At 41.2% G+C, this 10799-nt stretch overlaps 1 protein-coding gene across 1 annotated transcript in view; it reads right to left on the bottom strand.

Moving 5' to 3' along the window:
* LOC106599895 (saxiphilin-like) overlaps window positions 1-10799 on the bottom strand; it is a 67322-nt gene that overhangs the window by 26978 nt on the left and 29545 nt on the right. The window contains exon 5 of the mRNA XM_045712736.1: window positions 10556-10567. Within this exon, the coding sequence (XP_045568692.1) occupies window positions 10556-10567 (12 nt within the window). The remainder of the gene's footprint in view (window positions 1-10555; window positions 10568-10799) is intronic.

Genomic DNA, 10799 nt, shown 5'->3' with positions numbered 1-10799 from the left:
TTGGCATTCTCTCAACCAGATTCATGGAATGCATTTCAATTAACGGGTGTGACTTAATTTGTGGAATTTCTTTCCTCAATGCGTAAGAGCCGATCAGTTGTGACAAGGTAGGGGTGGTATACAGAAAATAGCCCTATTTGTTATTTTAAGCCCAAGAACAGCTCAATGCAAAGAGAAACAGCCCATTACTTTAAGACAGGAAGGTCAGTCAATGCGGAACATTGCACTTAAAGAAACGTTCAAAGTTCTTAGTCTCAAAAACCAAGAGCTACGATGACTCATGAGGCTCACCACAGGAAAGGAAGACCCAGAGTTACCTCTCTTGCAGAGGATATGTTCAATAGAGATACCAGTCTTAGAATATGTGTTTCACAGAGTTCAAGTAAGACACCTCAACATCAACTGTTCGGAGGAGACTGCGTGAATCAGGCCTTCATGTTCGAATTGCTACTACTTTCCGGAACAGACTATGGGAGGTGCACAGTACTACATGGAACTCTATTCCACATCAAGAAACTCATGCCAGCAGTAAGATTAGATTTTAAAAAACGGATAAGAATACACTGAAGCAACACATGCATACAAACACACGATAAAATACACCCATGTACGCTTGGATTTTGTGTTATAGATATGTGGTAGAGGCCTGAGGGCACACACTTAATATGTTGTGAAATCTGTTATGAATGTATGGTAATGTCTTTAAAATGTATAACTGCCTTGATTTTGCTGAACCCCAGGATGAGTAGCTTCTGCCTTGGCAGCAGCTAATGGGGATCCATAATAAATACTGCGTGGGCTGAGTCGTTTTTTATTAAAATATTTTAATTTTTTTTACTTTATTGAATATTCGAAACATACAATATACTTGCAGTGAAGCCGCTCAATAACTACATCATCCCAGTCGTCCAACAGATTCCCATTCAGAGCGACGCACAGAAGCATCCAGGGTCAATTCTCTGCTCAAGGGCATGTTGAGCCCTCCGTGTGGCTCAGTTGGTAGAGCTTGGTGTGATTCCCAGTACAAAAAAAAATGCATGAAATGTATGTATTCACTACTGTAAGTCGCTCTGGATAAGAGTGTCTGCTAAATGACTAAAATGTAAATGTAATGTTGGCCGATCTACCACCAGGCCAAAAACTTGATCCCGAACCCTCCAAGATCCCCCCCACAGTTCCCCAATAGCTGTCCCTCAACCATTCGAGACCCCTCCCACAGCCCCCCCAGGAAGAAAAATAATAAAAAATAAAAAAATACAATTAATTCCATTCCCCACCCCCAAGAACCCCCCAATGCACCAACAACCATGAGAATGAACTAAAGAGAGGAAAAGACAGAAGAAAACAGCAAACAACAATGCAATTTGTGTCCGCATCGATTAATTGTCTCTGGCCCCCTCCCAGTTAGGGGGAGTGATGAGCTCTACAGCAGAGTCTCACAACTCAATCGCTGGTTGAAAACTGTTTTCTGCCCCTCCCAAAAGATAGAATTTGTAGATAATTGGCCCTCTTTCTGGGACTCACCCACAAACAGGACCAAGCCTGGCCTGTTGAGGAGTGACGGACTCCATCCTAGCTGGAGGGGTGCTCTCATCTTATCTACGAACATAGACAGGGCTCTAACTCCTCTAGCTCCACAATGAAATAGGGTGCAGGCCAGGCAGCAGGCTGTTAGCCAGCCTGCCAGCTTAGTGGAGTCTGCCACTAGCACAGTCAGTGTAGTCAGCTCAGCTTCCCCCATTGAGACCGTGTCTGTGCCTCGATCTAGGTTGGGCAAAATTAAAAATGGCGGTGTTCGCTTTAGCAATCTCACTAGTATAAAGACCTCCTCCATTCCTGCCATTATTGAAAGAGATTGTGATACCTCACATCTCAAAATTGGGTTACTTAATGTTAGATCCCTCACTTCCAAGGCAGTTATAGTCAATGAACTAATCACTGATAATAATCTTGATGTGATTGGCCTGACTGAAACATGGCTTAAGCCTGATGAATTTACTGTGTTAAATGAGGCCTCACCCCCAGGTTACATTAGTGACCATACCCCCCGTGCATCCGGCAAAGGCGGAGGTGTTGCTAACATTTACGATAGCAAATTTCAATTTACAAAAAAAAAACAACAATGACGTTTTCGTCTTTTGAGCTTCTAGTCATGAAATCTATGCAGCCTACTCACTCACTTTTTATAGCTACTGTTTATAGGCCTCCTGGGCCATATGCAGTGTTCCTCACTGAGTTCCCTGAATTCCTATCGGATCTTGTAGTCATAGCAGATAATATTCTAATTTTTGGTGACTTTAACATTCACATGGAAAAGTCCACAGACCCACTCCAAAAGGCTTTCGGAGCCATCATCGACTCAGTGGGTTTTGTCCAACATGTCTCTGGACCTACTCACTGCCACAGTCATACTCTGGACCTAGTTTTGTCCCATGGAATAAATGTTGTGGATCTAAATGTTTTTCCTCATAATCCTGGACTATCGGACCACCATTTTATTACGTTTGCAATTGCAACAAATAATCTGCTCAGACCCCAACCAAGGAGCATTAAAAGTCGTGCTATAAATTCTCAGACAACCCAAAGATTCCTTGATGCCCTTCCAGACTGCCTCTGCCTACCCAAGGACGTCAGAGGACAAAAATCAGTTAACCACCTAACCGAGGAACTCAATTTAACCTTGCGCAATACCCTAGATGCAGTTGCACCCCTAAAAACTAAAAACATCTGTCATAAGAAACTAGCTCCCTGGTATACAGAAAATACACGAGCTCTGAAGCAAGCTTCCAGAAAATTGGAACGGAAATGGCGCCACACCAAACTGGAAGTCTTCCGACTAGCTTGGAAAGACAGTACCGTGCAGTATCGAAGAGCCCTTACTGCTGCTCGATCATCCTATTTTTCCAACTTAATTGAGGAAAATAAGAACAATCCGAAATTTCTTTTTGATACTGTCGCAAAGCTAACTAAAAAGCAGCCTTCGCAAATGGAGGATGGCTTTCACTTCAGCAGTAATAAATTTATGAACTTCTTTGAGGAAAAGATCATGATCATTAGAAAGCAAATTACAGACTCCTCTTTAAATCTGGGTATTCCTCCAAAGCTCCATTGTCCTGAGTCTGCACAACTCTGCCAGGACCTAGGATCAAGGGAGATACTAAAGTGTTTTAGTACTATATCTCTTGACGCAATGATGAAAATAATCATGGCCTCCAAACCCTCAAGCTGCATACTGGACCCTATTCCAACTAAACTACTGAAAGAGCTGCTTCCTGTGCTTGGCCCTCCTATGTTGAACATAATAAACGGCTCTCTATCCACCGGATGTGTACCAAGCTCACTAAAAGTGGCAGTAATAAAGCCTCTCTTGAAAAAGCCGAATCTTGATCCAGAAATTATAAAAAACTATCGGCCTATATCGAATCTTCCATTCCTCTCCAAAATTTTAGAAAAAGCTGTTGCACAGCAACTGACTGCCTTCCTGAAGACAAACAATGTATACGAAACGCTTCAGTCTGGTTTTAGACCCCATCATAGCACTGAGACTGCACTTGTGAAGGTGGTAAATGACCTTTTAATGACGTCAGACCGAGGCTCTGCATCTGTCCTCGTGCTCCTAGATCTTAGTGCCGCTTTTGATACCATCGATCACCACATTCTTTTGGAGAGATTGGAAACCCAAATTGGTCTACATGGACAAGTTCTGGCCTGGTTTAGATCTTATCTGTCGGAAAGATATCAGTTTGTCTCTGTGAATGGTTTGTCCTCTGACAAATCAATTGTAAATTTCGGTGTTCCTCAAGGTTCCGTTTTAGGACCACTATTGTTTTCACTATATATTTTACCTCTTGGGGATGTCATTCGAAAACATAATGTTAAATTTCACTGCTATGCAGACGACACACAGCTGTACATTTCAATGAAACATGGTGAAGCTCCAAAATTGCCCTCGCTAGAAGCCTGTGTTTCAGACATAAAGAAGTGGATGGCTGCAAACTTTCTACTTTTAAACTCGGACAAAACAGAGATGCTTGTTCTAGGTCCCAAGAAACAAAGAGATCTTCTGTTGAATCTGACAATTAATCTGGATGGTTGTACAGTCGTCTCAAATAAAACTGTGAAGGACCTCGGCGTTACTCTGGACCCTGATCTCTCTTTTGAAGAACATATCAAGACTGTTTCAAGGACAGCTTTTTTCCATCTACGTAACATTGCAAAAATCAGAAATTTTCTGTCCAAAAATGACGCAGAAAAATTAATCCATGCTTTTGTTACTTCTAGGCTGGACTACTGCAATGCTCTACTTTCCGGCTACCCGGATAAAGCACTAAATAAACTTCAGTTAGTGCTAAATACGGCTGCTAGAATCCTGACTAGAACCAAAAAATTTGATCATATTACTCCAGTGTTAGCCTCCCTACACTGGCTTCCTGTTAAGGCAAGGGCTGATTTCAAGGTTTTACTGCTAACCTACAAAGCATTACATGGGCTTGCTCCTACCTATCTTTCCGATTTGGTCCTGCCGTACATACCTACACGCACGCTACGGTCACAAGACGCAGGCCTCCTAATTGTCCCTAGAATTTCTAAGCAAACGGCTGGAGGTAGGGCTTTCTCCTATAGAGCTCCATTTTTATGGAATGGTCTGCCTACCAATGTGAGAGAGGCAGACTCAGTCTCAACCTTTAAGTCTTTACTGAAGACTTATCTCTTCAGTAGGTCCTATGATTAAGTATAGTCTGGCCCAGGAGTGTGAAGGTGAACGGAAAGGCTGGAGCAACGAACCGCCCTTGCTGTCTCTGCCTTGCCGGTTCCCCTCTTTCCACTGGGATTCTCTGCCTCTAACCCTTTTACAGAGGCTGAGTCACTGGCCTACTGGTGTTCTTCCATGCCGTCCATGGGAGGGGTGCGTCACTTGAGTGGGTTGAGTCACTGACGTGGTCTTCCTGTCTGGGTTGGCGCCCCCCTTGGGTTGTGCCATGGCGGAGATCGTTGTGGGCTATACTCGGCCTTGTCCTAAAGTTGGTGGTTGGAGACATCCCTCTAGTGGTGTGGGGGCTGTGCTTTGGCAAAGTGGGTGGGGTTATATCCTGCCTGTTTGGCCCTGTCCGGGGTATCATCGGATGGGGCCACAGTGTCTTCTGATCCCTCCTGTCTCAGCCTCCAGTATTTATGCTGCAGTAGTTTATGTGTCGGGGGCTAGGGTCAGTCTGTTACATCTGGAGTATTTCTCTTGTCTTATCCGGTGTCCTGTGTGTATTTAAATATGCTCTCTCTAATTCTCTCTTTCTCTCTTTCTGTCTTTCTCTCGGAGGACCTGAGCCCTAGGACCATGCCTCAGAACTACCTGGTATGATGACTCCTTGCTGTCCCCAGTCCACCTGGCCGTGCTGCTGCTCCAGTTTCAACTGTTCTGCCTGCGGCTATGGAACCCTGACCTGTTTACCGGACGTGCTTGTTGCACCCTCGACAACTACTATGATTATTATTATTTGACCATGCTGGTCATTTATGAACATTTTAACATTTTAACATTTTGACCATGTTCTGTTTTAATATCCACCCTGCACAGCCAGAAGAGGACTGGCCACCCCTCATAGCCTGGTTCCTCTCTAGGTTTCTTCCTAGGTTTTTGGCCTTTCTAGGGAGTTTTTCCTAGGGAGTTTTTCCTAGCCACCGTGCTTCTTTCACATGCTTTGCTTGCTGTTTGGGGTTTTAGGCTGGGTTTCTGTACAGCACTTTGAGAATATCAGCTGATGTACGAAGGGCTATATAAAAATAAATTTGATTTGATTTGATTTAAAACAAAGGATATCAAGGACAATTAAATCATAACAGCAACGCCAACTGTAAATGTTTGTGTGCATGTCTGGCACTATTACATGTATGTGTTTATTTGAATGAGAGTGTGTGTATATGCATGTTCACAAACACTTGCACGGCATCAGCCTCAGGCAAACCGGCATTTGTTGTAAAAACACTGCCACTTAGTGTCATTCAAATGTACTTTTTAAATGTTTTATTTGGACTTTTATCTTTGACCATCATTCTATCTCCCACACAGCAACTCCACTCCCACTTGTCTCCAATTCCACATACCAACCCTCAGCTTCCCTCAGCCCATCCCATGTATCTCTGCTGGCCACCCACTTCGGGTTTCCACGCAACACATATCTTTCAACTATGCTGTGATGTTTAACGTACAATATCAATCTATGTAATCGAATAGAATCCACAGATTGCGAGTTGAAGATAAATACTTTTACTAAGAGTTTTAGTATATTAGTAATTGACTGCATTTTCAGCCATTCCTGAACCTGAGACCAGAAACAGGCTACCTGAGGGCAATACCAAAACAAATGGTCTATTGATTCTGTATCCTCACAACAAAATCTGCAGAGCTTCGATGATTCTATTACCCAAATATTCAGCATTTTGTTGGTAGCAAGAATTCTATATAATCATTTTAGCTGAAAAGCACGAAGTCTTGAATCTTGCGTTTCATATATCAACTCAAATCTCTTCCCAACTATTTTGCAATCTGTATGGCGCAGTTGTCAACATCCTGGTCCTCAAATGAAACTGGTATACTTTCCTATTTATGCTATTTTTATTCCTCCGCAAGTTTTGATCCTTTATGTTGGGCAGACAGACCAGTTCCCTACCTCCTCCCGCTGCCACTTGCCTCCTCCATTTTTGGGGTAATGCTGTAATCAATTGGTTGTACTCTTGGATTGAGCAGACCTTTCCTTACAATTCTGATAACTCCATGAAGGCCATAATTCTACCATTCCAATTTACAATATCATTTATGAACAAAATACCCTGTTCAAACATATTTCCCATAAATACAGGTATTTTATCAACCAGCACATTTGACTTCAGCCATAATATGTGTTGTAATATTTGTTTTATCTTTTCAGGGGGGTGACATAGAAATTGTAGCCAGCTCTGCAATGCTTGTTTGAAAAAGAGAGATACTTTGAAAAAAGTATCATTTTCAATTAATCGAAAATGAGACATGGCAATCTGCACAAAGGCAAAATGGCCATTTTTAAACAATGGATGAGCTTTTCTTAGTAATCTACTTGAGAACCATATAGGGTTCAAGTAAAACCTTTGAATGAGTGAAGCTTTTAGAGAGAGGTTTAGTGCTTTTATGTTGAATAATCTCAACCCACCCAATTCATATTCATTATATAGATGGGCACATTCTATTTTGAAATTCATTGTGTAGAGCTTATTTATATCTTTTGTGATATGAATACTGAGTATGTCTACTTCACCATCAGCCCATTTTATGGGTAAACTGCAGGATAATGTAAAAGTCGAATTTTTGAAGGATTCAATACATAATATTGAACACTTATCATAATTAGGTTTATGTCCAGAGAGTACAGAAAAGTTATCTAGATCTTCAATGACACATTGCAGAGATCTAGCTTGCGGACTTAATTTAAAACTTGAGCCATCGAAATACATGGACACCTTTGTTTTAAACCTTGGATATCTAATCCTCTAATGTTGTTATTGGATCTGATTTTCATAGCTACGTAACAGCCACTTGCAGCCTGTGGCGCGAATTTCAAAACCTTAAAAATCCTATTACTTCAATTTCTCAAACATATGACTATTTTACAGCTATTTAAAGACAAGACTCTCGTTAATCTAACCACACTGTCCGATTTCAAAAAGGCTTTACAACGAAAGCAAAACATTAGATTATGTCAGCAGAGTACCAAGCCAGAAATAATCAGACACCCATTTTTCAAGCCAGCATATAATGTCACCAAAACCCAGAAGACAGCTAAATGCAGCACTCACCTTTGATGATCTTCATCAGATGACAACCCTAGGACATTATGTTATACAATACATGCATGTTTTGTTCAATCAAGTTCATATTTATATCAAAACCAGCTTTAGCATGTGACGTTCAGAACTAGCATACCCCCGCAAACTTCCGGGGAATTCGCTAACATTTTACTAAATTACTCACGATAAACGTTCACAAAAAGCATAACAATTATTTTAAGAATTTTAGATACAGACCTCCTCTATGCACTCGATATGTCCGATTTTAAAATAGCTTTTTGGTGAAAGCACATTTTGCAATATTCTAAGTACATAGCCCAGGCATCACGGGCTCGCTATTTAGACACCCGGCAAGTTTAGCACTCACCAAAATCATATTTACTATTATAAAAGTTTGATTACCTTTTGTTGTCTTCGTCAGAATGCACTCCCAGGTCTGCTACTTCAATAACAAATGTTGGTTTGGTCCAAAATAATCCATCGTTATATCCGAATAGCGGCGTTTTGTTCGTATGCGTTCCAGACACTATCCGAAATGGTAAAGAAGTGTCGCGCGCATGGCGCAATTCGTGACAATAAAATTCTAAATATTCCATTACCGTACTTCGAAGCATGTCAACCGCTGTTTAAAATCAATTTTTACGCCATTTTTCTCGTAGAAAAGCGATAATATTCCGACAGGGAATCTCCTTTTCGCAAATAGAGGAAAAAATCACAAAGGCGGGGTGCGGTTGGGTCACGCGCATAAGCCCAGAGTCCCTTGATCGGCCACTTGAGAAAGGCGATAATGTGTTTCAGCCTGGGGCTGGAATGACGACATTCTGTTTTTTCCCGGCTCTGAGCGCCTATGGAAGACGTGGGAAGTGTCACGTTAGAGCAGAGATCCTTAGTAAAAGATAGAGATGGAAAAGAAGTTCAAGAAATGGTCAGACAGGCCACTTCCTGTAAAGGAATCTCTCAGGTTTTGACCTGCCATTTGAGTTCTGTTATACTCACAGACACCATTCAAACAGTTTTAGAAACTTTAGGGTGTTTTCTATCCATATGTAATAAGTATATGCATATTCTAGTTACTGGGTAGGAGTGGTAACCAGATTAAATCGGGTATGTTTTTTATCCAGCCGTGTCAATACTGCCCCCCTAGCCCTAACAGGTTAAAACAAATCTAACAATGGAGCTTTTAGTATATAAAAAAACACTTGATATACCTCTACCGGTATACCATCAAGCCCTGGGATTTTCCCAGACTGAAAGGATTTAATAGTTTCAAAACGTTTTTCTTCTGTAATTTGGTCTTCGCACTGATCTTTCTGTACATTTGTTAATTTTCCAGTTTTTATATTATTTGGAAAGAATTGCTTACCATAATACGGAAAAAAAAATGTATGAAATGTACGAAATGCATGCATTCACTACTGTAAGTCGCTCTGGATAAGAGCATCTGCTAAATGTTCAAATTTAAATGTAAATGTACAATCTTCATTCAGTGGGAAAGGATGAGACGGAAAAGTGAACATCTGCCTAAAATAATTAGCTTCCTCTTCTAAAATATCATTGGGAGAATCATAGATGACTCCGTCTTCAGTAACGATTTTATGCAAATCATTTTTGTTAGCGTTCCTGTATGGGAGATTCAGGAATAATTGCTGCATTTTTCTCCATATTCCATACACTTTGCTTTATTTTTGTAATAGATTACATTAGATTGTTCTTGAATAAGTTCCACATGTTCGATTTGTTTTTTCTCTAACTTATTTTGTACCTCTGTAGTATATTTTTTATTGCTATCTACCTGTACTATTAGTTCATGGATTTCCCTTGTTAGTCTTGTCTCTTTAGCCAGAAACTGTTTTTTTATGGGTGGTGGTCCCCAACAACAAGATATGGGTGGTCCCCAGTCCACCTGGCCATGCTGATGCTCCAGTTTCAACTGTTCTGCTGCGGCTATCGAGCCCTGACCTGTTCACCGGACGTGCTACCTGTCCCAGACCTGCTGTTTTCAACTCTCTAGAGACAGCAGGAGCGATAGAGATACTCTGAATGATCGACGACAACTGTGATTATTATTATTTGACCCTGCTGGTCATCTATGAACATTTGAACATCTTAGCCATGTTCTGTTATAATCTCCACCTGGCACAGCCAGAAGAGGACTGGCCACCCCTCATAGCCTGGTTCCTCTCTAGGTTTCTTCCTAGGTTCTGGCCTTTCTAGGGAGTTTTTCCTATCCACCGTGCTTCTACACCTGCAATGCTTGCTGTTTGGGGTTTTAGGCTGGGTTTCTGTACAGCACTTTGTGACATCAGCTGACGTAAGATGGGCTTTATCAATCAATTTGATTGATTCGATTGATTGCATGTGACGCACAATCCAGCTACGCTCTGAAGATGCAAGTCTACATGGGCTAGGATGCAAGTCTACGTGAGCTGAGTTCTACCGCATGGGCTTTTTCCTACAGCAGGCCGGCAGCCTGGGAAAACGGGACACTATCGTTCATCACACCTTATAACTCTTCTGCGGTAAAATCTCAAACCCAACGAGTTATCTGCAGCTACCGCCACAACATATATTTTCAGTGATTTATGTTCCATTTCTGCGGTACAGTTGATAACCATGGCTATGAATGCTAAGAAACCAACCTTACTGAAACACGTTATTCCTATCACTCTCTATTGGCCTCGGCATACTCACAGGGAGCCTCTCAGGATCCCTTGAAACTGGACCCATCTTCCTCTACTACTCTCTTCACTGCCTATGAAGATTCCTTCAGAGAAAATGACTCAAGTAAAAGTGTAAATCACCCAGTAAATATTACTTGAGTAAAGTTTTAAAAGTTTCAGCAAATATACTGAAGTATCAACATGAAATGTAATTGATAAAATATACTTAAGTTCAAAAGTAAAAGTATAAATCATTTCAAATTCATTATATTAAGCAAACCAGACGGCACCATTTTCTTGTTTTTTTATTTGATTACGGATAGC

The sequence above is a fragment of the Salmo salar genome, unplaced genomic scaffold (assembly GCF_905237065.1).
Source record: "Salmo salar unplaced genomic scaffold, Ssal_v3.1, whole genome shotgun sequence".
Lineage (NCBI taxonomy): Eukaryota > Metazoa > Chordata > Actinopteri > Salmoniformes > Salmonidae > Salmo > Salmo salar.
The sequence above is the reverse complement of the archived record's forward strand: the minus strand, read 5'-3'. Positions and strand labels throughout refer to the sequence as shown.